Raw genomic sequence first — 27,391 nt, forward strand, 5'->3', positions numbered from 1 at the left:
AAACGTCTCTTATGCTTTATGGGGGAGGGTGTGTGGATATTTAATGTAAATATATTTTATTACATTTGTATGCTCAAAATATCTCTTAATTCATTTCTTTAAAAAGCAACAATAGCCGGGTGTGGTGGCGCACACTTGTAATCCTAGCATCTGGGAGGCTGAGACAGGAGGATCTGGGTTCACAGCCAGCCTCAGCTACTTAGTGAGGCCCTCCGCAACTTAGTGAGACCCGGTTTCAAAATAAAGAATAAAAAATTGGGCAGGGGGTGTAGCTCGGATGACGAATGCCTATGGGTTCCATTCCCAGACCCACACACACAAAAAAAGCATCATTGGAATTGGGTAGAGACACACTGGCCTATAATTTATTTGTTAAAAAGCATCAAGCCAGGCATGGTAGCATACTCTTGTAACCCCAGTACTTGGGAGGCTGCCAGGATTGCAGGTTCACCACCAGCCCTCAGCAACTTTGTGAGATCTTGTTTGAAAATGAAAAAGTAGGGCTGGGGATGTAGCTCAGAGGTAGAACACTCCTGGGCTCAATGTCCTGTACCACAAACAGTTGGATAGAGATACATTGGCCTATAATTTAATTCAGTCAATATGTCAAATCTATTATAAAAAGTAGTTCCTATTATCAAGAAATTCAGCAGCAGCATCTACTGAGATTCAGTCCTTCTTTTGTATAGGTTGTAGGACGTGGAGTCTCAACCCTGCCTTGGTATAATATGTATATAAATGAGTGTGTTGTATGTATATGAATGCCATGGTATAGCATGTATATGAATCATGTGTTCCAAGATATTTACAAAAACAAGCTGTGTGTAGTGTACTGACCCATGATGTATCACTTTTTTTGGGAGGTGGGTACTGGAGATGGAACCCAGGGGACCTCTACCTGTGGGCTACATCCTTAGCCCTATTTATTTATTTATTTATTTATTTTTTCTTGTGGGTCTGGGGATGGAACCCAGGGACATTTGATTTCCGAGCTACACCCCCTGCCCTATTTTTTATTCTTTATTTTGAAACCGGGTCTCACTGAGTTGCAAAAGCCTCACTAAGTAGCTAAGGCTGTCTGCGAACTGCCATCCTCCAGTCTTAGCCTCCCGAATGCTGGGATAACAAGCGTGCGCCAACAAGCCCGGCTCTTAGCCCCATTTTGTTTATTTATTTACGGCAGGTCTGGGGATGGAACCCACAGCATTCTACCTCCAAGCTACACCCCCTGCCCTATTTTTTATTCTTTATTTTGAAACGGGGTCTGAGTTGCAGAAGGCCTCACTAAGTAGCTGAGGCTGTCTGCGAACCGCCATCCTCTGGTCTCAGCCTCCCAAATGCTGGGATTACAACCATGAGCCACCATGCCCGGCTCTTAGCCCTATTATTATTATTATTATTATTATTATTATTATTATTGTGTGTGTGGTACTTCTACCTCCAGGCTACATTCCCAGACCTATTTTTTTTTTATTTTTTTTAAATTTGGAAACAGGGTCTCTTAAGCCAGCGAGGCTGGCTTTGAACCAGTGCGATCTTCCTGTCTCCGCCTCCCAAGCGCGGGGATTACAAGCGTGCACCACCATGCCCAGCCTTAGCCCTATTTTTTAATTCTTCAGTTGAAACAGGCCTAAGTTGCTGAGAGCCTAAGTTGCTGCGGCTTGCTTCAAACCTGGGATCCTCCTGTCCCAGTCTCCCAAATACTAGTATTACAGGCATTGTAACAGAATTTCGACTACAAATTTTAACTAAAACAAACACACCACAGGGTGGAGCTAAGACCACGCATTCATAATCTGCATACTTCACGGGTGAAAACAGATGCAGGAGCAGGTGCAGCTGTACCCACGTCTTCCAAACCCTGACTCAAAGATCCACAATTACATGCTAATTTCACACACAGTGTAGGTTGCTAGGAAAAAGGGGAAAACAGATGGGATCTTTCTGATGAGGATTTCAACCCTGAAATTGAAAAACTAACTCCACTATTCAGGGCAGATCTCCTTCCCATCTGTTCATTTCTCCAGTTATTTATTTCAGTAATTAAAGTGATTTGATGTTTAACCCATTATTCCAGGCTCTACTCTAGTACACCAAATCTTAAGTATTTACTAAACATTTCATACCAGGATTTTAAAAAGATATTTAGTAGAATCTAAACCATCTGGTTTCCTCTCCAGAGTGCTAAATTGGAAAGCCACAAAAGCAGGGACTTTCTTGAGTGAACGATAAAGAAGAGAGATAGATAAAAACTAGATAAAAAAGCAGGAAGCCTGGAAAACAACTGGCAAGGTTCGTGCTTCCCAGGGGTTTCCACCTAGCATCCTGCATATGCATATGGTAGGAAAACAAGGTGAAGTCCTTCAAAAAACCAACTCTGCTGGGCACAGTGGCACACCTTTGTAATTCCAGCTACTTGGGAGGCTGCGACAGGAGGATCCCAAGTTCCAGGTCAGCCTGGGCAACTTACTAAGACTCTGTTTCAAAATAAAATATTTGAAAAAGGGCTGAGGATGTAGTTCAGTGGGTAGAGAACCCCTAGGTTCAATCCATAGTACTCTCCCCTCAAAAACCTCAGTAATCCCCCAAAGAAAATATACATGGGCCTGGGGATATAGCCTGGTAAAGTATTTGCTTAGCATGAATAAGGCTCTGGGTTTGATCTCCAGCACAGCAAAATAAACTCATAATAGAGAAATGCAAATAAAACCATCATGAGATACTTCACATTTACTAGGATGGTGTATGTATGTGCACGTGTGTGTGTACACGTGTGATGCTGGATGGAACCTAGGGGCATTCTACTCCCAAGCCACACCCAGCTCTATTTTTTATTTTTAAACAGGGTTTCACAAAATTGCCAAGAGCCTTGCTAAATTGCCAAGGCTGGCTTTGAACCTGTCATCCTCCTGTCTAAGCCTCCCAAGTACTGGGTTTACAGGCCTGGGCCACCATGCCCTGGCTCTAGGATGGCTATTTAAAAAAAAAAAGTGGGGGCGCTATAGCTCAGTGGTAGCATGCTCTCTTGGCCCACCAAAGGCCTGGGTTCAATCCCGAGCACCACATGGGGGTGGGGGAAACAAATGTTGGCAAGGATGTATAGAAATTGGAACCCTCATGCACTACTCTTGGGAATATAAAATGGTGCAACCATTGTGGAAAAGTTTGGCAGCTCCTCAAAGTTAAACATAGCACCATCATATGACCTAGTTACCTCACTCCTAGATATATCCAAAATAACTGAAAATAGACTCACACATTTGTACACCAATGTTCAAAGGAGCATAATTTACCACAGCCAAAAGGTGGAAACAGCCAGTGACCATCAACAGGTTAATGAGTAAACATTAAATGGTGTACGAACACAATGGAATACAGTTCAATCATAAAAATGAATTTTGATATATGTGGCAATTGTGGATAGACCTTGGAACATGCTAAGTGAATCAAGTCTGACACGGACAGTTATTTGTATGGTTCCATTTACTTATTTTTTGTTGTACCAGAGGTTGAACCCAGAGGCATTCTCCAACTCCGAGCTACACCCCCAGCCCTATTTTTTATTATTTTGAAACAGGGTCTCACTGAGTTGCAAAGGGTCTCATTAAGTAGTAGCTAAGGCTGTCCACGAACCGTGATCCTCCTGTCTTCCATTTATGAGGTACCTAGAATAGCCAAATTCTAACAGAAAAGCCCAAAGTGGTGGCACAGGCCTGTAACCCCAGTACCTGGGAGGCTGAGACAGGACTGTAGGTTTGAGGCCAGCCTCAGAAACTTAATGAAACCCTTTCAGAATAAAAAGGGCTAGGATATTATTGTTCTAAGGTAGAATGTCCCTGGTTCAATCCCTAGTAGCAAAAAATTAAAAAGTAGAATTCAGACAGAAAGAACTGTGGTTACCAAGGGGAGACAAGTTATTACATAATAGGTACAAAATTTATGTCTGTGATATTTTGGGTACTGTGGTGGTGACAACTAAACATGTCTATATTCAAATGTCACTAAATTGCACATTTACAATTTTTTTCCTTTTTCTTTGTGGTACTAGAGATTGAACACAGGGGCATTCTACTTCCAAGCTATACTTCCAGCCCTTTTGTGTGTGTGTGTGTGTGTGTGTGTGTGTGTGTGTGTGTGTGTGTGTGGTGCTGGGGATAGAACCCAGGGGCATTCTACCTCCGAGCTATACCCCCAGCCCTATTTTTTATTCCTTATTTTGAAACAAGGTCTCACTGTGTTGCAAAGGGCCTCACTAAGTAGCTGAGGCTGGCCATGAACTCCCTCCTGTCTCAGCCTCCCAAATACTGGAATTACAAGTATGCACCACCACACCTGGCTCTCCAGCCCTTTTATCTGAACACAAAAGAGTTTCACCAGGATACTAAAAGGCTCACCACACTGCTGAGACTGGCCTTGAACCTGCTATCTTCTTGTTTCAGCCTCCCAAATTCAGGGATTACAGGCATGTGGTACCAAGCCTCCCTAAAAATCTTTAAAATGGCAAGTGTGTGTGTATTTGTTGTTGTTGTGCAATGCTAGGGATTGAACTCAGGGCCTTGCTAGGCAAGTGCTCTACCACTGAGCTATAGTTCCAGCCCAATAAAAATTATTTTATAGTTGGGTGCAATAACACACATCTGTAAACCCAGTTCCTGGGCGACTGAGACAGGAGGATCACAAGTTCAAGGCCACCCTCAGCAATTAATAAGACCTTGTTTCAAAATAAAAAAAAGTCTGGGGGTATAGTTCAGTGATTGGGTTCAGTGCCCTACACCAAATAATTAAATATATCTATTTAGTACTACCTCTGAGCTACACTCCCAGCCCTATTTTTATTTATTATTTTATTTGGAAACAGGGTGTTGGTAGGTTGATGAAAGTCTCACTAGTTGCTGAGGTTGTCTTCGAACCTGTGATCATTCTGTTTCAACCTCCCAAGTACTGGGATTACAGTGTGTGCCACCATGCCCGACAGTAAATTAAATTAAAAAAAAAAAATTAAGCCAAGTGTGGTGGTGTATACTTGTAATCTCAGTACTTGAGAAGCCAAGACAGAATGATCACAGGTTCGAGGTCAGCCTCAGCAACTAGTGAGACTTCCATCAACCTACCAACACCCTGTTTTCAAATAAAAATAAGTCTGGGGTGTATAGCACAGAGGTAGAATGTTCCAGGGCTCAATCCTCTCTCTCACACACAATAAATAAATAAATAAATAAATAAATAAATAATAAATTACCACAATTAAGCCGGGCATGGTGGCACATGCTTGTAATACCTGCACTTGGGAGGCAGAGACAGGAGGATCACGTAGGTTCGAAGCCAGCTTTGCTGGCTTAAGAGACCCTGTTTCCAAATAAAAACATAAAAAATAGGTCTGAGAGTATAGCCTGGAGGTAGAAGAGTTTCCAGGAACCCCAGTACCACACACACACAAAAAAACTCCACAATTAAAACACCCCAAATTATCAAACCACAATTAGTAATTCAATGCTTACTATGTATATGACATTATGCTTAAAAATAAATGTGTGTTCATAGTACCCATATGTATTTGTTCTCCATTTCATGCAGATGTCAATATGGGCAAATGTGAAATTACTAATCATGCCTTCTAAAGGCCACAAGACACATACTTCCAATACAATCAAGAAAACAGCCTGTTCTGAAATGTTTGTGCAGTTTCCTGGCCCAATCAGACCATACAACACACCCATTAGGAAGATGAGCTTTAGGGGACTTGGAACATATTAAAAACAGCATACATTTTTTATTGTCAAGCACACAATAAACACCAAACTTTCCCCTGCACAAATTCTTCTTATGTAGAGTTGGGTATATTGGAAGCAAGTTGTTTTTGGTGAGGTTTATAATGATCAGGAATCAAGACAAAGTAGCCCTAAAGGTAACAACTTTATATCTGGCGTCTTCAAAAACCAAAACCTAGCATATTTTACTTTAAAGAAAAAGATAAAATATTTTACCATATCCTTCAATCCATATAGCATTTCACTGTGAAATGATTCATGTCACCTCTGTGCAATTCTTCTAATACATAATTCAATTTCAGTGAGATGAAGGACTAGTAAAAAACATGCATTATTTGAAATATGTTCAGTATGAAAAGCAGAACTTTACAACTTATCTTAAGAGTAAGAGTAAGTTCCAGGAGCCTTTTATTGTTTGAATAACAGAACACATAAAACCAGGCAGAGAAGTCCCCAGGAAATGATGGCCCTGCTGCTGTTATCTGCCCTTTGGTCCTTCATCTTCTAAGCACTTACTGTATTTTCCTTTAATGATATTAGACATTTATTTTTATCACAAATGCAATCCAAGTGTGAATAAATAAATGCAGTATCTTTTATAGCCCCTCCATGTTTCTTTAAATAGAAAAAAAAGTGCTAAATGTCTCTTCATGGCCTATTTGGCCACAGCTGTCCCACCTATGGTTTTAAAAACAACTTGATCTTCTGAAATCCTTCTTGAACTACAGCTCATTCTGTCACAGAAGTCCTGGGAAAGAGTCCTACTGATACTGCCGATAGTCTCCAAAAGGTGAGGATGGTAACTGGGTTGAAGGCAACTGGGAAGGGTCTTCAGCAAACTGAGGACCTGCAATTAAGAAATGGAACGGATTTAAAAAATAATTTGGACACTGTGTAATTTAAAAAACACCAAAATCTCCACAGAAAGTAAACCAATCAGCTGGATGTGGTGGTGCACACCTGTAAATCCTGGTACCTGGGAGCCTGAGTCCGGAGGACTGCAGGTTCAAAGGACAGCCTCAGCAAGTAGTGAGACTCTTATCAACCTAAGGAGACCGTTTCAAAATAAAATTAAAATAGGGCTGGGGCCGGGCGTGGTGGCGCACGCTTGTAATCCCTGTACTTGGGAGGCTGAGACAGGAGGATCACACAGGTTTGAAGCCAGCCTCAGCTACTTAGTGAGGCTCTCAGCGACTTAGTAAGATCCTGTTTCCAAATTAAATATAAAATAGGTCTGGTAGTATACCCCGGAGGTAGAAAGCCCCTGGGTTCCACTCCCAGTACCACCAAAAAAAAAAAAAAAAAAAAAAAAAAAAAAAAAATAGGGCTGGGGATGTAACTTGGGAGGTAGAACATACTGGGTTCAATCCCCAGTACCAAAAAAAAAAAAAAAAAAAAAAGGAAAAAATAAAAAAAGATCTGCCTAATAATTCCCACAAGAGGTCTAGAGAATCTTCAAATTTTGTGTAACATGACAGACTGGCTTCTCAGGCCTCCAGAATGTACGGCTCTCAAATGTTATGCTAGAAAATGTGGACAGACAGTCGGGCGTGGTGGTGCACACTTGTAATCCCAGCATTTGGGAGGCTGAAACCGGAGGATCGCGGTTCACGGACAGCCTCAGCTACTTAGTGAGGCCCCCTGCAACTTAGTGAGACCCGGTTTCAAAATAAAGAATAAAAAATAGGGCAGGAGGTGTAGCTCAGAGGTCGAATCCCCTTGGGTTCCACCCCCAGACCTGCAAAAAAAAAAACGCGGACAGACTCATCATAGTGAGAAGCAATTCTCAAGTTTTTAAAGCGCAAGCTACCATATATCAAGAATGGACAAATCACTCCCACCTCTTGACACATTTTTCAGTAGCTATTTAAAAGTTATTTTATTTAATTACCTTAGTCATATTTTGTTGTTGGTAGTGGTGGTGGTGGTACTGGGGTTCCTGTAAACCCTTCTACCTTCAGGCTACACTCCCAGACCTATTTTTATACTTTTTTAAATTTGGAAACAGGGTCTCTTTAAGCCAGCGCGGCTGGCCACGAACCTGCACCTGCACAATGCTCCTGTCTCTACCTCCCAAGGGCAGGGATTACAAGCGTGCACCACAACGCCTGGCCCTTAGTCATGTTTTAAAAAGAACTCAATAGCCGGGCATGGTGGCACACACTTGTAATCCCCGCTGCTTGGGAGGCAGAGACAGGAGGATCACACTGGTTTGAAGCCAGCCTTGCTGGCTTAAGAGACCCTGTTTTCAAATAAAAATATAAAAATAGGTCTGGGAGTGTAGCCCGGAGGCAGAAGGGTTTCCAGGAACCCCAGTACCCCCCCACACACACACACTCAATAATCCAATTTATATAACCAATTAATAAAGTGCTAACTCAAAAAAATACTAAAAAGTAGAAACAGGCCGGGCGTGGTGGTGCATGCTTGTAATCCCCGCGCTTGGGAGGCGGAGCGCTTGGGAGGCGGAGACAGGAGGATCACGCAGGTTCGAAGCCAGCTGTGCTGGCTTAAAAGACCCTGTTTCCAAAAATATATAAAAATAGGTCTGGGAGTGTAGCCCGAAGGTAGAAGGGCTTCCAGGAACCCCAGTACCACCAAAAAAAAAAAAAGTAGGAATAGCTGGGCATGGTGGTACACACCTGTTATTTCAGTTCATGGCCAGACTCAGCAACTTACTGAGACCCTCTTTCAAAATAAAAGAATAAAATAGGGCAGGGGTGTAGCTCAGAAGTAGGATGCCCCTGGGTTCTATCCTAAATACCACAAACACACAAAAAGGCAGAAACATTTAAAAAATAATCTGGGCATCAAGAGGGTTATCTAGTTCAGCCCACTCACATCCAATGAGCAGTGCTCTCAAAAATTGTACCCCAAAGACACTATCAATCTTCTCCTTCAGGGAAATCAAATCACCGTAGGAGGTATGATCTACAACTAACTCTATGCTGAATCGTTTCCAAGCTCCAAAATTAATTTTCATCATGTTTCACTATTCTATTTCCTTCCTCAAATGCCAGGTCAAATCTTTACTACTGTAATTCTATCTTTCTGGTTCCTACCAATGTCAAGAAATATTTTCCACTGATGTTTTTAATAGTTAAATGTACAAATAATTAAACATACATCTTAAAGAAAATGTACAAGTTAATGGCTGAGTAGATATTCTATGACCATGTAATGATCATCCAGTTCACAATTTAAGTTTTACCCTATACATCAGACAAGAGGAATAATTAGCCACAAATTACACCATCAACTTCTCAGAGACTTTAAGAACCTTTAAGTGATGCTCCCCAATATGAGTCACTTTTCATCACTCTATTTTACTTTCTTCAGAGCAAGCAGCACCATCTGAAATAATTTCACTGAACTGTTAATGTGCTGGTCTTGTCTTACCCCACCACAAGGTAAGTCCTTGAGGTAGGACTGTCTTGGTCACTACTGTATCCCCAGGACCTAGAACAGTGCCTGGCACATACATGTACAGTAGGAAGCTGTTGACTGCCTACCATTATTGTTACACATCTGCAGAACCATCCTTCCAACATCTTCAAGATGAACAGAAATTTCTTAGAATAAGCAAATGAACACTGATGAAACTTGAGATCTTTAATAACCAACAGTAAATTAAGTAACAAAGCATTTTTGTCACTGTGGCTACAAACTAAACATAACTACACATGTTTACTTTTTCAACTAATAACTGAGCCTACAGCATGTTAATACCTAATGTAGACATCACAATTACCCTGGTTTTAGTAGACAAAATCTGTTCTTAACATCGGGAAACAATTCCAAAGAGCTTGAGCCATGGTTTTGAGCAGAAAGAAGACTCACCGTTGGGAAACTGCGCAGAGGCAAATCTTGTCAACAAGATACCAGCTCCTTCAATTAAAGCTAGGAGAATGCCGCCCATTGCAGCTGACCCGACCATGGCCACTGGTCCATCTGAAGAATGAACATCAAAGTCATTACTTTAAGGAAGGGACTATCCGTATGGCGACAAGCTCCTCCCATTCACAAACTCTTTCTCACCTTCCAAGACTCACAATCAGAAAACTATGGCCCAGAGGTCAAATCCTGGTCACTACCTGTTTTTATAAATAAAGTTATATTGGAATTTAGCTGTATTTTTTCATTTATGTATTGTCTACAGATGCTATCTTGCTATGACAGCAGAGCTAATTCATCATAGTAAAGATCACATAATCCACAAAGCCTAAACATTTACTATCTCACCTTTCACAGAAAAAATTTACAAACTCTTAGTCTAAACCACTCAGCCCAAAGGAATTCTGGTTTGTTTTCTGTCTCAAAGATCCAGAGATTATTTTCTGTGTGTGTGTGTGGGGGGGGGGGAGATGGGGGAATATATACTGATGAATGAGCCCAGGGGCATTCTACCTCTAAACTACACTCCACCCCTTTTTAAATTTTTTGTTTTGAAACAGGGTCTCCCTAGGGTTGCTGAGGCTGTCCTCAAATCTATAATCCTCCTGCCTCAGCCTCTCAAATACTGGGATTACAGGCATGTTCCACCATACCTGGCTTCAGAGATGGGTTTAAAGCTATTCCTAACAATTCTGTGTGACAGGTACTATTCTTAATTCTAGAATACCGGTGAAACTATAGCACAAAAAGCTTGGTATACTGCTAAGTCACATGGCTAAAACATAACTAGAACAAGTCTGGTGTGGTGGCGCATGCTTCTAATCCCAGTACTTGGGAGGCTGAGATAGGAGGATCACAGGTTCATAGCCAGCCTCGGCTACTTAGTGAGACCATGTTTCAAAAAAAAAAAAAAAAAGCCAGGCGTGGTGGTGCACGCCTGTAATCCCAGTACTTGGGAGGCTGAGATGGAAATGGGAGGGTCGCAGTCTGCGGCCAGCCTCAGCTACTTAGTGAGCAACTCAATGAGACCCTATTTCAAAATAAAGAATAAAAAATGGGACTGGGGTGTAGTTCTGAGGTAGTATGCCCCTGGGTTACATCCATCCCCAGTACCACAAAAAAAAAAAAAAAAAAAAAGAACTGGGGGTGTAGCTCAGAGGTAGAATACCCCTGGATTCTATCCCCAGGCCTGCAAATAGATAGAAAAAAAGAAATAGGCTAGGGATATAGCTTGGAGGTGGAATGCCCCTGGGTTCAATCCCCAGCACCACAATATGTAAACCCCTATATCTCACCAAGCACAGGAATCAACTCAAGATGGATCAAAGACTTAGAAATTAGACCTGAACTGTGAAGTTAGTAGAGGAGAGCATAGGTTCAACACTACAACATATTGGCACAGGCAGTAACTTTCTCAACAAAACCCCCAAAGCTCAGGCAATTAAAGCAAGAATAAACAAGTGGGATAGCATCAAACTAAAAAGTTTCTTCTCATCAAAGGAAACTATCAATAACCTAAAGAGGAAGCCTACAGAATGGGAAAAGATCTTTACCAACCACCATTCTGATAGGGGGCTAATATCCAAAATATACAAAGAGCTCAAAAGACTCTACACTAGCAAAACAAACAACCCAATCAAGAAATGGGCAAATGAACTAAATAGAGACTTCACAAAAGAAGAGATAGATACAAAGGGCCAATAGATACATGAAAAGATGTTCTTCATCACTGGCCGTCAGGGAGATGCAAATCAAAACTACACTGAGATTCCATCTAACCCCAGTCAGAGTGGCAAGCATAAAGAAATCAAACAACAACAAATGCTGGCGAGGATGTGGGGAAAGAGGAACTCTTACACTGTCGGTGGGAATGCAAACTAGTACAGCCACTATGGAGATCTGTGTGGAGATTACTAAGAAAGGTGGGAATAGATCCACCATATGATCCAGCTATACCACTCCTGGGTATCTTTCCAAAGGGGTTGAAAACAGAGAACTACAGAAACATATGCATACCTATGTTCATAGCAGCACAATTTGTAACAGCCAAAATATGGAACCAACCCAGATCTCCATCAACATATGAATGGAGAGCAAAACTGTGGGAAATACACACAATGGAATTCTATTCAGCCATAAAGAAGAACAAAATTATATCATTTGCAAGAAGATGGAAAGCCCTGGAGAACATTATGTTAAGTGAGATCAGCCAAGCACAGAAGGAGAAGGTACATATGTTTCCTCTAATATGCCCAAACTAGGAAACACAGAGGATACCAGTGGGACTCCAGATAATGGAGGGGAAATACCAGCAAAGTTTGAATGGAAAGATAGGAGAGGAGGAAGGCTGATCTTGATTAATGAGGGTCTACATCTGAATATGTATAAAAGTATGAATATGGCATGGTTACCCTGGACAATCATTGGTGGGAGGGGGGAAGGGAAAACGGGGGTGGGGGGGAGAGGGCACCAAATATAGTTTAAATGTAAACTATTTATGTTCAATAAAAAAATTGTTAATAGAAAAGAAAAAAGCTACAACTAAGCTCCAAAGTGCTCTTAACCACTCTAATACACTGGCCAGGCTACAGCTCCCTGCTCTCTCTCTCTCTCAAACATCCCAATAAATAGCTGCCCTAACAGTTTTTCAAATTAACACATAAATTCATCCTATGCCAAATATATCAATACTCAATTTAATATAATACAGATTCTACTAAGACGGATGAAGTCTTCCCCAAAACCTTGTTTCCACAAATGTGTCTACAATGATTGCTTACTTCTTGCTGCCAGTATGGCTCCAGTTAAGGCACCACTAGTGATGGAGTTCCAGGGATCTTCTTTTCCTCTGACTTGAACCATACTACAGTCGATCATGGAAAACAGACCGCCCCAAACTGCAAAGCTACCTGTTTAGTTTTTAAAAACAACCAACAAATACTAATATGATTTTTTTAAACCTTATACTTAAAATGTTTGGTCAAACTTAAAATGCTAAGTTTAAATAACATTTCACATATTTTCAAACTCCAAATACATGTACAAACTCAACAAAAGTCAGAATATTTTGGCCCCTGGCTCCTTACCTTTTTGATAAAGCTTAGATTGTATTATATCAGTTGAGAAATTAGCAAGGGCTCAACACCTGAAAAAAATAAGCCAGAGTCTGGGGTGTGACTCAGTGGTAGAGTGCTTGCCTAGCATGTAAGACACTGGGTCGCCAGGCGTGGTGACGCACACTTGTAATCCCCACGCTTAGAAGGTGGAGACAGGAGGATCGCGCAGGTTTGAAGCCAGCCGCGCTGGCTTAAGAGACCCTGTTTCCAAATAAAAATATAAAAAACAGGTGTCTGGGAGTGTAGCCTGGAGGTGGAAGGGTTTCCAGGAACCCCAGTAACACACACACACACACACACACACACACACACACACACACACACACACACGACACTGGGTCAAATAAGCCACGTCAAGCCAAAGCCGCATGTTTAAAAACATGTAAATCATCTTTTGAGAACATGCATCTGTTTAAACAGCAATAGCAAAACTTAACCTCTTGCTTCCTTCTTCCTTTTGTACCTTTACTTACCTCTATTTTCCCCTTTCTCCACTGAATATCACAGAGCATCCGCTCTATGAAAATCACTAACAGGAGTACAAAGAAATCCAGCTCTTCTGAAATGCAGTTCAAGTGTAAACCAATACATGCTTAAAGTGGCAAATGAATGACATAAATAGATAAAATTATGAAACACTGGGGGATAGAAATTATCTTTCTTTTTTCTGTGTGTCTGTGCGTGTGTGTATGTATACTAGGAACTGAACTCAAGGGTTCTCTACCACTGAGATAGATTCCCAGCCTTTTTATTTTGAAACAGGGTCTTGTTAAGTTGCTTAGATGGTCTCAGTTTGATCTGCTTGCCCTAGCCTCCCAAGCTGCTAATATTACAGGTGGTACCACTGTGCCTAGCTCCTTCCTATCCCTTATTCCTCAAGTACGAATCTAGTAACAATGTTAAGCTAGATTACTTTAAATTCTGCCTAAACACAAAACAATTATGTAAAATAAACAATGACCCCTACACAGGTATATATAAGTACTTACAAAATCTGAAAAGATACCATCAAGATTTTAATTGATATCAGCATTTCTGGGTAATATTAAAGATGATTTTTTTTTTGGGGGGGGGGTGGTACTGGGGGGTGGAGCCCAGAGCCTTTCTACCTCCGGGCTATACTCCCAGACCTATTTTATATTTTATTTGGAAACAGGGTCTCACTACGTAGCTGAGGCTGGTTTCAAATCTGTGCGATCCTCCTGTCTCAGCCTCCCAAGTATGGGGATTACAAGTGTGCGCCACCACACCTGGCTACAGATAATTTTATTTTTTTAATGGTTTCTAATTCTAAAATAAATACCTAAGTCTTGCATCATATACAAAAAGTTGTTATATATAAAATATTTTACTGGGAACTAACCCCAGGAGCATCTTACTTCTGATCTATATTCCCAGCCCTATTTTTTTTTTTAAATAGGGTCTCATTAAGTTGTAGAGGGCTTTCACTAAGTTGCTAAAGCTAGATATGAACCTATTTTATATTTTATTTGGAAACAGGGTCTCACTAAGTAGCTGAGGCTGGTTTCGAATCTGTGCGATCCTCCTGTCTCAGTCTCACAAGTACTGGGATTACAAGCATGCACAACCATGCCCAGCTATTTTTTAAATTTCAAAATGGGCTGTCATTAAGTTACCCTTGAACTTGCAAATCTCCTCTTAACCTTCCAAGTACTAAGATTTCAGGCGTGTGCCACTAGGACTGAGAGTTTCTGACTACACAAAGGAGCCATAGTTACTTTATTCTATAATCTATACTATCTCAGGTAGTAGGTAGCTGTGTATACTAACAACAGCAATAAACTGTCCCACCAACTTTCGAACTAGATCATCTCTAGGATCTTCTTCCAGTTTTCATATTATCAAGTAAACTTAATACCAGCTGAAGTACAACATAAGCCCTGTCATTTTTGACCAATATTGGACCCCACATACTACACTTTAAAAATAAACAAGCAAAACCAGTGACTCAGTAATTCTATGCGGAGAGATAGCTATGCTGTCTAGTTATATTAAAATTACCTTACTAGCCGGGAGTGGTGGCTCACGCTTATAAATCCCCGTGCTTGGGAGGCGGAGACAGGAGGATGGCACAGGTTCGAAGCCAGCCGTGCTGGCTTAAGAGACCCTGTTTCCAAATAAAAAAATATAAAAAAGGTCTGGGAGTGTAGCCCAGAGGCAGAAGGGCTTCCAGGAATCCCTGTACCACCAAAAAAAAAAAACAAAAAACCTTACTAAGCTGGGTGTGGTGCAGCATGCCAGTAATCACAGTATTGGGAGATTAAGACAGAAGGATCACAGCTTCAAGGCCAGTCTCAGCAATTTAGCAAGACCCTGTTTCAAAATACAACAGGGTCAGAGGTATAGCTCAGAAGAATACCTCTGGGCTCAATCCCTACTACAAACAAGCCTTCACACTAAATTCTTCATCTCTTTCCCCCTACCCCTAGAGCTGGGGTTCCAACCCAGAGCTTCACATATATGTTAGGCAAGCACCCTACCATTAAACTACACCTCCAGCCCTAAAATTTTTCATTTTGGGGGGGGGGGGTATTGGGGATTGAATCCAAGGGTATTTTACCTTTGAGCTGCATATCTAGCCCTAATATTATTATTATTATTATTATTATTATTATTATTATTATTATTTGCAGTACTAGGGATTGAACCTAAGGGCATTCTACGTGTGAAATACACTCCAGCCCCTCATCACTTTTTCTAAATGTTTTGTTTTCAAACAGGGTCTTACTAGGTTGCTGAGTGATGCTAAGTTGCTGATGCTGGTCTTTAACCTGCAATCCTCCTGTCTGAGACTCCTAAGTAAGTGTTGAGATTACAGGTATGCACCACCATGCCTAGCTTCAATTTTTCATTTCTAAGGTATGACAAATATAATTTTTCCCATGTCTTATGAAAATAGGTGTCTCCCACTGACTATATGTTTATAAATAAATAAATATAATTTCTACACTATTTCTCATCTTCCGTCTTTCAGCTTCTGAATAACCAAGCTTTACAGGGGCAATGCATATAATCATAAACTCATGCACTGGCCAGGCGTGGTGGCGCAGGCCTGTAATCCCACTACTTGGAGGCTGAGGCAGGAGGATCACAGGTTTAAAGTCAGCCTCAGAAACTTAGCAAGGCTCTGTTTCCAAATAAGAAATAAAATCAGGCTGGGAAGCCAGGCAAGGTGGTTCACACTTATAATCCCAATATTTTGGAGGCTGAAATAGGAGGATTACAGGTTCGTGGCCAGCCTCAGCTACTTGGTGAGGCCTTCCACAACTTAGACCCTATTTCAAAATAAAGAAAAAACAGGGCTGGGGATGTAGCTCGGAGGTAGAATGCCCCTAGGTTCAATCCCCAATGGAAATTTAAATAATAATAATAATCACGCACTGATCTCTGCACAATGTGTACAAGTTCGCCTTGGAGAAGAGTCCAGCCGGCCTGGTCAGTTTCTCTTATGAAACCCCAGTGCTTCAGGTAACGTTCTCTTCAGCTTTGTGTTTCCCCAGAAGCTGTCATTCTTGGCTTCCCAAACCCGAGCTTTAAACACGCTACACTCTAGAGAAAGGGAGAGGGGCAGTCACTGGGCATCTGAAGGGGAGAGCCAAGACTTTCAAATGGAAATAGTAATTCAGGTTAGCCTTCTCAACGAACAATAAATTAAAAAGAACCTACAGGGATTTTAGTTTGGGACATGCCATTAGGTCAAACTAAAACCACTAGATAGTTATCGTTGAAAAAAAAGAGTTTCATCTTCAAATTAAGAGAAAAAATCGTGTAGAATACAAATGGAAAAATTCTGCTCACCTCCCAACTGTGGAGCCCGGGTTTTAATAGCTGTCAAACTTCCTCGTAGTCTGTGATTTACTCCCTATTACAAAAAGAAGCAACCCAAAACATATTAGAAGTGGAAGACATTTCTAACCCACTCATGCAGCCACCAGAAATATTACCAAACCTGTCTCAAATGATAATAAGACCAGTCACCTACTTACCACGGGAGAATTGCGAAAACCTTTGATTGCTTGAAAGATACCGCCACCTATGGTTCCCATTGTAAATGCCCCACCGCAGTCATCCACAATCCGCCAGGGGCTAATAACAGAAGAGAAAGAAAGAGGGAAAAAGAGTTTATTTCTTATTCATATACCATAAGACGTTTGGTAACACAGTAAGGGATGTAACAGATTCCAACGCAGAGCCACTGGAACTAGTCAACATTTGGCCCATAAAATGCAGACAAAGATAAAGGATGATAAAAATATCCCTACCTAGTCCCAAGCCTTAAGCTAGGAGGAATAGAACTGGCACTAGTATCCTAATCTTAACAGCACTTTATTCATTCAATTAACAATGATCACATCCATTAAGTCTGTTAGAAAATGAGTACTAGGCAAAAGCAAATAAACAAATAGCAAACGCTGTAATTACCAATGTTGATTCAGTTTTCTGTCTTTTTTTTTTTTTTTTGGTGGTGGTACTAGGGATTGAACCCTAGGGGCGTTCTACCTCCAAGGTATACCCCAGCGTGTGTGTGTGTGTGTGTGTGTGTGTGTGTGTGTGTGTGTGTTACAAGAGATTGAACCCAGAGGCATTCTACCTGAGCTGTACCTCCAGTCCTATTTTATTCTTTATTTTGAAACAGGTCTCACTAAGTTGCAGAGGGCCTCACCAAGTTGCTGAGGCTGGCTATGAACCTTCAGATCTTTCTGTCTCAGCCACCCAGGTATTAGGATTACAGGCATGTGTCTGCATGCCCAGCTTTTTATTTATTTATTTTGAAACAATGTCTCTCTAGGCTGCTAAGAGTCTAAGTTGCTGAGGCTGGACTCAAACTTGGCATCCTCCTCTCAGCCTCCCAAGTACTGGGATTACAGGCCTATGCACCATACCTGGTTCCACTGATTCAGTTTTCTAGAGATCAGAATAAATGCTTCAGCCTCTGTAATTACGTTTGTGTTATGAGGATTGAACCCAGTGTGTGTGGGTGGGGGGGAGGGGGGAGTGCAGTCCAAGCACAAAACTATACTCCCACCTCTTTCCATTTTTTATTTTGAAAGAGTCCCACTAAGTTAGTGTACACTGGCCTCAAACCTGTGATCCTTTCTTAGTTTCCCAAGTGTGATTCCTGGCACTGTAGATTTTAAAGTTGTAAATGAAGATTCAATCGTTACAAAGACAAGTCTTTAAACATTGCAATTCCTTCCAGATTTATTGAGTCCAAAGAAGCATTTGAAACTTTGGTTTGCATTACATCCACTTAGTGTGCACCAGAACACCTAATAACCTGTAAACCCAGCATCCAAAAGTAGCACCCTAACTTATACAACACTGAAATCTGAATAATTTGGTCAGTAGACCAAAACTATAAGAATCTAGCTTTTAAAAATCTGTGAATAGCCGGGCATGGTGGTGCACGCTTGTAATCCCAGCATTAGGGAGGCTGAGACCGGAGGACCGCGGTTTGCAGACAGCCTCAGCTGCTTCGTGAAGCCCTCTGCAACTCAGTGAGACCCGGTTTTCAAAATAAAAAGAATAAAAAATAGGGCAGAGGTGTAGCTCGGAGGTCGAATACCCCTGGGTTCCATCCCCAGGCCTGCCAAAAAAAAAAAAAAAAAAAAAAAAAGTCTGTGAATAGTTAAATGCATTTCCTTTTCAAGTAAAAGAAATTTCTTTTATCTAGTTTCAAGGAACAAGCACTATAATGAGATACCTATGGGCAATTTACCTGCTTTTTTTTTTGGGGGGGGGGGGTGGTGGTACTGGGGGTGGAACCCAGAGGCTTTACCTCCGGACTATACTCCCAGACCTATTTTTTATTTTATTTGGAAACAGGGTCTCACTAAGTTGCTGAGAGCCTCACTAAGTAGCTGAGGCTGGCTTCGAACCTGTGCGGCCCTCCTGTCTCAGCCTCCCAAGTGTGGGGATTACAAGCATGCGCCACCATGCCTGGCTCTACCTGCTTTTAAATTTATAAATTCAAACATTATTTCTGTCCAAGAATCTGCTTAATGAGTAGTTTCTGACTTTGTCAGACAGGAATATAAAGCCCTAAAGTCAAAACACCATGTTCTCTTCAAGCATGATACTAATCACACAACTTTGTACAGAAAGACTATCTTATGTAGCAGATATTCCTATTGTTAGCAGGATGTTTTGGGACCTAAAGTGTGGTCTTGAAAGAACAGTATCTGGGATCCTGTTCAAAATGCAGACCCTTTGCTCAGTCCAGGGCCTACTGGGTCAGATCTACATTTTGTAATTTTGTTTTGTTTTTCAGAGATAGGGGTGGAACACAGGGCCTTGCACATGCTGAACAAGCAATCTACCACTGGGCTACATTCCCAGCTCCAGGCATTAATACAACCCACTGACTATACTTTAAAAGTTTGAGAAGCATTGCTTTGAGAGATTGCAAAGAATTGAGAAATTTTCTTGAAAATAGTAAATTAATAGAAAGCAAACAAGGGAGGCAAAAGAAAACGAATGGGGAGCCAATAATTTTTGACTCAGACCGTAATTTTTTTGGTTACAGTGGTCCAGCATAAGGCAAAGAATAAAGTCTCCATGAGGGAGTGCAAAAATTTAAAAGGGTTGGGTGTCTAATAAATCTAAGATTTACTTTTTTGCCTAAGTGACTTTACAATTACTAGGGGCATAAATAAATAATCATTAATGACTAATAAAAACAATAAGATTCAGATCAGAGCACCAGACAGTATTCCAAAGGAGGTTGTCTAAAGAAAAGGCAAGAGGGAAATAGTTTCTTAACAAAGTTGACTAAATCACAATGTTCCTAGAGGGAAGGGATGGGCTGCACAGAAGGAAGGATAGAACCAGACTGTAAGACTATAAATGTCAGAAAAACAGAGAATCAGTAACTAACAGTAATAAGATTAAAGGCTACCATTTAAGTATCAACTATATTTTAGGCACCTTCTAATGAATTAAAAAAAAAATACCTAGGTTCTTCTCTTTTAGAATCAATAATCTTTTTAACATTGCAAAAAATATTCCAAATATTTCACAAAGAAAACAAAAAAACAAACAAACAAAAAAACCCCCAAATATTCTGGTCTCTCCACTTTCTAGATGAAAAGAGGCTGAGACAGGCGTGGTAGCACACACCTATAATCCAATTATTGAGAGGCTGAGACAGATCACAGGTTCAAGGCCAGCCTTACAAACTTGGCAAGATCCCATTTCAATTAAAAAGGGGGAGAGGCGTTGTAGGTGTATCGTGGTATTCCAAAATCTCCCAAATTCTTTCTACAATATCATATAGTAGCCTAAGGGTTTTTCAGAAAACAACATAGTTAATAAAAGTGTTTTGCACATAGCCAGGCGTGGTGGCACAGGCTTGTAATCCCCACACTTGGTAGGCTGAGGCAGGAGGATCGCACAGGTTCAAAGCCAGCCTCAGCTACTTAGTGAGGCTCTCAGCAACTTAGACCCTGTTTCCAAATAAAGTATAAAATAGGTCTGGGAGTATATCTTGGAGGTAGAAAAGCCCCTGGATTCTACCTCCAGTACCACCAAAAAAAAAAAGTGTTTTGCACAAACAATAATAAACGATGGTGAAGTTGTGGAGCAGTAGGAACTGATACACTGAGGGTGGGGCTGCGAATTAGTGCAACCTTTTTGGAAAACAGTGGAGGATCCTCACAAAAATGGAAATGAACCTCCATTATGACCCAGCTGTACTGCTGGGTATCCTAAAGAACTGAAACCAGACTACCATAGTGATGCATGCACAGCTGTGTTCATAGCTGCCCAATTCACCATTGCCAAACTATGGCACAGCAGAGGTGGCCATCAACAGATGAGTGGATTACAAAATTATAGTACAGATATACAAAGGAGTTCTACTCAGCCACGAAAAAGAACAAAATCATGTATCTTTCAGGGAAATGGAGCGCACTGGAGATTATGCTAAGTGAGATTAGTCAGTCTCAAAAAGTAAAGGGCCGGAGGTTCTCCTCATATGCAGAAGCTAGGGAGAAACTGGGACCCAAGAGGAACCGCAGTCAGGGCAGGAGAAACTAAGGGGCATGAAGGAGGGGACCTGAGGGAGGCGGGAGGGGGAGAAGACCCGAAGAGGGAAACACCTCAATGGTTATGTAGTACAGACACAAACTAATAAATGTGCTGAGTACAGGAATTTGGGGAGGGAGAGTGGGATGGGAGCCTCAGGAGCGCTCAAAAAGTGCCGTGTGCCCGTATCAAAATATATGATTACAATGCACAACTAAGTGTTCAGAACGATAAAGCTGTATTATGCTTAATATATATGCTGTATCAGGCAGTGCTACAGATAAGGAAAGCAATTACACAGAAGCTACTGTAAAAGGCATTAAGAGTACCAAGTAAAATAGCTCCAGGCTATACTCCCAGACACATTTTATATTTTTTTATTTGGAAACAGAGTCTCACTAAGTTGCTGAGAACTTCACTAAGTAGCTGGGGCTGGCTTTGAACCTGTGTGATCCTCCTGTCTCAGCCTCCCAAGTACTGGGATTACAAGCATGCGCCATCATGTCTGGCTCAAAAGGCAGAAATTTAAAAAAAATTTATTTACTGGTACTTGGGATTGAACCCAGAGGCATTCTATCAAAAAGCTACAACTTCAGCTGATTTTTTTCATTTCTTATTTTGAAACAGGATCCCACTAGGTGGATGAGAATTTCACCACTTGCTAAAGCTATCCTCGAACCTGCAATCCTCCAGTTTCAGCCTTCCAAGTACTGGGGTTACAGGCGTGGACCACCACACCTGGCTCTTGAAAGAATTTAGACTGCACATGTGGAGAGGAGATAAATGGAGGGAGAAGATGTTCACGGTTTTGAACTTGGGTGACATGAGAACATGCTATGGTTGAGTGTCCTATAACTGAAGAGCAATCAGAAAATCAAAGCAGTTCTGAGCACAAAACTAACTGTATTGCTTCAGGACACAAGTTCTAAGAAAAAGACAAAAAAAGACAAGGGGCTACATAAAGATTTAGTAAGTGAAAACCCATTTTTGTTTTATTTTTTTAGCAGTGCTGAAGACTGCAAGTGCTCTACAGTTGAGCCCTACTCACAACCCAGAGAACCCATTATTTTTCATTTAAAGTCCTGGGCAATTATACAACTTGAGGATACTTTGTTTCTTGCTCTTGCACACACGATTAATCCAAATATCATGACTATGATTTTTCACATAAGACCCCCCCCCCCAGAAGCTTTAAACTTAGACACCCTGAGACTTATAAGTGATTACACTGTTTTGTTTTTCTGGTTCTCATACTGAGATTAAACCCAGGGGAATTCTACCTCCAAGCTACACTCCCAGCTCTTTTTACTTTTTGTTTTGCAACAGAGTCTTGCAACTAGTCTCACTAGTTGCTGAGGCTGTCCTCAAACTCGAGATCTAATGTCTCAGCCTCCCAAGTACTGGGATTACAGGCGTGTACCACAATGTCAGGCTATTACACAGCTTTATAATGATCTATATAGCACGGAGCTCTCACTCAATAGCTCTTTTAGGGAACATAGTACTTCAGTCCCTTATAACCTTAGTGCCTGGGATGTGGTCGGTGTTTAATAAATCTTTCTTTTTAATTTATTGTGGTGCTGGGGATTGAACCCAGGGGCATTTTACCTCCAAGCTACACGCCCAGACCGATTTATTGCTAATAAATGCTGAATGAATGAATGGCTTTTGGAAAGCACATGCAACTATCTCTTTCTGCTTTCTGGGTTTTTTTTTTTTTCCTTTTTGCCTCTCTCCTTGAGAAAATTCCAAGCAAGAAAACGACCTTCCAGCCTACAAGAGCTTATCCAGACGCCATGCGCTAAATCTGTGTACCACTCATTTGAAAGGCTTCACTAGCGGACACAAATCACGATACCAAAAGCTCCTCAAGAATGGCACTTTCTCAGAGGCCTGTTTTCCCCTCCTCGACGCAGGAACTGGGCAGAGGCGAAAGAACTGATCTGTCCAAGGTCACCTCCGCGGCAGAGGGGATAGCTACAGTCCCTGCACGAGGTCGACAGCGCCCTCCGCCGGGAGGAGATTCCAAGGCTCCTCCAAACCCAAACCTGGTCCTCCCCACCATCCACAACAAGGTCACAGTGGGGCTGGGCTGGTGGCGTGCAGGGCTGAGAATTCAAATGGCCGCTCACAGCCACGCTGCCTATGGTCACCAAGCCCACACCTACAAGCCTGCGGCTGAATTCGGCTTTGCTCTTCGGGACAGTGAACAGGGGAGTGTGAGGGGCGTGGGCTCAGGGGCAAAAGAAAGGCAAGGGCAGTGGGTGAGGCTCACCATGGCTCTCGCGCATATTCCTCCATCTTGACTTCAGCCTCGCAAGAGATGCCGGGCACGCTGGGCGGAAACTGACCCCCACGGCGGAAGTGATCCGGACGGGAGGGGCGTTAAGGTCTATGGTGATTGGCTGACAGGTTTCCTTTGCAGCCAATAGGAGTCGGGAGTTCTGAGGGCGGTGCCATGGGCGGGGAGCTCGTGGCCCCGCCCAGGTCCTCGAAGGCTGGGTGTGGGTTGTGTGGGCGGGGAGCTGCCAAGTCACAGAGTTCAAATTACTCAGGTTCGCTGGCCTGAGATAAACCTGATATTATTCCACTAGGGTTCATCAAGCTTCTTCAATACTGTGTGTTTCTATTCTCTTTTTTCTTTTTTTGCGCGCGGTCCTGGGGATTGAACCCAGGTCCTTGCACATACTCTGCAACTGCTCTACCACTGAGCTACATCCCTAGCCCTTAAAAAGAACAACAACAAAAAAATTTTTTTTGAAACAGGATCCTGCTAAGGTGCCCAAGCTGGCCCCAAAATCTTCCTGCCTTAGTCTCCCAGGTAACTGGGATTACAGGTATGCGCCACCGTCCTGGTTTTTTAAAAGCACTTTCACTATCAACTCTGAATTAATGCTACCTAATTCATCAAGAAATCTCTTAGCAACTACCCATATCTCTTTTAGAGCACATGGTGCCTCAGTCCCTTATAACCCCAGTGGCTGGAATGTAGTAGGTGTTGAATATGTCTTTTTAATTTATTGTGGTGCTGGGGATTGAACCCAGGCACTTTTTATTGCCAAGCTACAACCCAGTCCTGTTTATTTTTTATTTGGAAACAGAGTCTTGCTAAATTGCTAAGAGCCTCAATAAATTTCTGAGGCTGGCTTTGAACCTGTGATCCTCCAATCTCAGCTTCTCAGATACTGGGATTACAGGCATGCACCCCATACCGGGCTAAAAAATGTTTCCAAAATTGAACTGCTTAGGCCAGCTGGAGGGCCAAGACCAACTTGAGCCCTAGATGCCAGGGACGTTGACTCTAGCACCTCTCTGGTTCTCCCCGTAATGATAACCAAGAGGTATGAGAGATGTTTAGCTCAGAAAAAAAAAAAAAAACTAAAATGATGGACTCACTGGCCTCTTTTAGCCTATAGTCAGAAAAACTCAATCATGGGATGGCTGTGGAAGTTCCTCTCTATTCTATACTTTTACTTTAAAATATGTATATATTTATTTTATGGAAAAATCATAATAGGAGCCTGCAATGACCAGTGAAGAGCCCTCCAAAGGCTTGGAAATAAAATATGCAGATGAGTTGAATCATTCATAGAACTAAAGATTGTTAATAAAAGTGGCTTGCATCTGAGAACCATCAAACTAGTCATCTGATTTGGATGTGTAAGTTAAAGGGGTCAGTTTGAAATGTGTGACTATAATTATGAACTCTTAAATCTAATTAATTGTACAGGCTGAAGAGAGACTGTGGGGCAGGGACAACATGAAGCCTAGGAGGAACAACTCAGTAAGAATTTGGTGTAAGTCAGCACTCCAGACTTGATGAGCATAAATATTTCAGTAACTAGAGATTCATACTCTCATGGGGCAAGGATAGTTTTTTCTTGTCTTACTAGGACCCAGATGAAATATCCCTCAGCTACAGTTACCTTTCTTTGCTTCCTAAAGGAGTGACTTGTAGTTGCTAAGAGTTTCACAGCTCATGACCAATGACGCCGTGTTAATTCACAATTGACAAGCTCTTTCCCCTTCGGTGGTCTCAAGAACCCAAGTTCTTCTAAGCTCTTATTCCATATTCATTATGTAATCTTCTGGTTATTATTTAACATCTGAAAGGGTTTCCATCTAGGAATGAATGCCTCTACCTGTGCTTGTAACTATCCTTGTCTCGTTAGTAGTTAATATTGGTTTGTGCATAGCCCTTTTTTGAGCTTGGTTCTTTTGACTCAATCACCAGGGATAGTCAGGATTTTCTAAGAAATCAGAATGAATAGTAAACAGTTGATAGACAGAGATAATGAAAAATTGACTCATGTGATTATGGAAGTTGAGAAGTCCTATCATCTGTAGCAGTAAGCTGGAGACCCAGGAATGCTGGTGATGTAATTTCATTCAAGTCCAAAGGCCCAAGAATCAGAAGAGCTGATGGTATAAATCCCAGTCTTCCTCAAGAGAAGATGAGATGAGATGTCCCAAGTCACTGGTAAGGCAAGGAAAGGGGACAAATGGAGAAATCCTTCACCTTTTGTTCCATTCAGGCTTTCAGTGGCTTGGATGAAGCCCAGTCTCTTTGGGAAGGGTAATCTACCGAGACCACCAATTCAAATGCTATTTGCTTTGGGAACACCCTCACAGACACACCTAGAATAGTGTTTAATCTGGGTACACTGTGGCCCACTCGATTTGACAGGAAATTAAACAAGACAGTTAAGGTGCTAAGTTTCAGAATTTGCAGAGCTTAAGTCCTGACTCCGCTTGTGGTTACCCAGCTGACTTCATCCCTGGGTATGAAGGAGGCTGGGGGAGGCTGTATTTCCAGGGCTCTAGGTTCCGACCTTCTCCAGCCCCAGCTGTGGTGCCTCCATGGGAAGATTTTTTGGAGTCAGCCAGCAGTCTTAAGAGACCTGGGACTCTAGGGATCAAGGCTTCAGACTGAGTTATGTCAGATGGCTGTTTGGAGCTGTGGAGCCAGACAGAAAAGTTACAGGGGTTTATGTGTAGACAACTTTGTTTAGGAGGCCATGGAGTCCTGCCCTTTGAGTATGGAAATTGTAGATTGATTGATTGATTGATTTTTAGCATGTTCCTAGAGCAGAGATCAGTAGGCCCAGAAGAGAAGTCCATAGAATCCAAAGGCCACCGAGGCTGACCTCGGGGCTAAGGGGAGGTTTTTGCACGTAGGCCCTGCCTCCTCTTCAGAGAACAGTGAACATTTTTGTCAAAAAGCCTGAGATAGAAGAGTCTTAGGAAGCTGAAAAAGAGTTGCTTTCGGCTGATGGGGGGGACTAGATGCTGGCAAAGGCAACTCCAGAGCCAGGTGTCTTAGAAAGCACCTCTTCTTCTGGACAATAGTGAGAATGAAGAGCTGGGAGCCCTGAGAGTACAGGACTTGCTCATGGGTGCAGGGGCCTTTGTTGTGCTCTCTGGAATGCTCACCTTCAAAATTAACCTGTCTTCCTTTAGACTTGGTTTTTTTTTTTTTTTTTTGGTACTAAGGACTGAACCCAGGGGTCTTCTAGCTCTAAGCTACACCCCCAGCCCTATTTTATTTTTTACTTTGAAATAGGGTCTATTTAAATTGCTTAGGCTCTCACTAAGTTGCTGACATTGGCTGCAAACCTGTGATCCTCCTGTCTCAGCCTCCCAAGTACTAGGATTACAAGCATGTGCTGCCACGCCCAGCTTCCTTTGACTATTTTTATCCCATTAAAATCTTTTTTTTTTTTTTTTTGGTGGTACTGGGGTTCCTGGAAGCCCTTCTACCTCCGGGCTACACTCCCAGACCTATTTTATATTTTTTATTTGGAAACAGGGTCTCTTAAGCCAGCACAGCTGGCTTTGAACCTGCGCGATCCTCCTGTCTCAGCCTCCCAAGTGGGGGATTACAAGCGTGCACCACCACACCTGGCAAAATCTACATTTTTAAAGAGAAGTATTGTAGTTTTAATCCCTCACCTCATAGCTCTTAGCAAGGTGCTAGCTAGCTAGCTAGACAGACAGACAATAGTATCTGAATAAATGCTTGGATGAATGAGTGAATAAAGAGAACGAGGTAAAAAGTGTGTGTGTGTGTGTGTGTGTGTGTGACTGTGTGTGTATGTGTGTGTGTGTGACTGTGTGTGTGTATGTGTGTGTATGTGTGTGTGTATGTGTGTGTGTATGTGTGTGTGACTGTGTGTGTATGTGTGTGTGTGACTGTGTGTGTGTGTGACTGTGTGTGTGTGTGACTGTGTGTGTGTGACTGTGTGTGTATGTGTGTGTATGTGTGTGTGTGACTGTGTGTGTATGTGTGTGTGTGTGACTGTGTGTGTGTATGTGTGTGTATGTGTGTGTGACTGTGTGTGTGTGTGACTGTGTGTGTGTATGTGTGTGTGTATGTGTGTGTGACTCTGTGTGTGTGTGTGTGTGTGTGTGTGTGTGTGTTTTGAGGGTGAAGGAGAGAAAAAAGAGAAGGAGGCCTTCAGAGAAAAGACCCCAGGACAAGAGTAAGTATAAATAATTATAAAAATTGCTAATAAGTATTGTGTTCATCTTGTATCCGGTAATTGTTTTCATGTGTATGACAACTTA

At 41.9% G+C, this 27,391-nt stretch overlaps 1 protein-coding gene across 1 annotated transcript; it reads right to left on the reverse strand.

Moving 5' to 3' along the window:
* Positions 1-6,418: 6,418 nt before the first annotated feature.
* TIMM17A (translocase of inner mitochondrial membrane 17A) lies at positions 6,419-23,125 on the reverse strand (the record flags this gene model as incomplete). Its single annotated transcript, XM_080698596.1, has 6 exons — positions 6,419-6,615; positions 9,609-9,719; positions 12,443-12,571; positions 16,598-16,661; positions 16,786-16,885; positions 23,100-23,125. The coding sequence occupies 6 exons, from the start codon at positions 23,123-23,125 to the stop codon at positions 6,530-6,532; spliced, it is 516 nt and encodes a 171-aa protein (XP_080554722.1). The 3' UTR covers positions 6,419-6,529.
* Positions 23,126-27,391: the final 4,266 nt, after the last annotated feature.

The sequence above is a fragment of the Muscardinus avellanarius genome, assembly GCF_963383645.1.
Source record: "Muscardinus avellanarius genome assembly, chromosome: 7".
NCBI classification, from domain to species: domain Eukaryota; kingdom Metazoa; phylum Chordata; class Mammalia; order Rodentia; family Gliridae; genus Muscardinus; species Muscardinus avellanarius.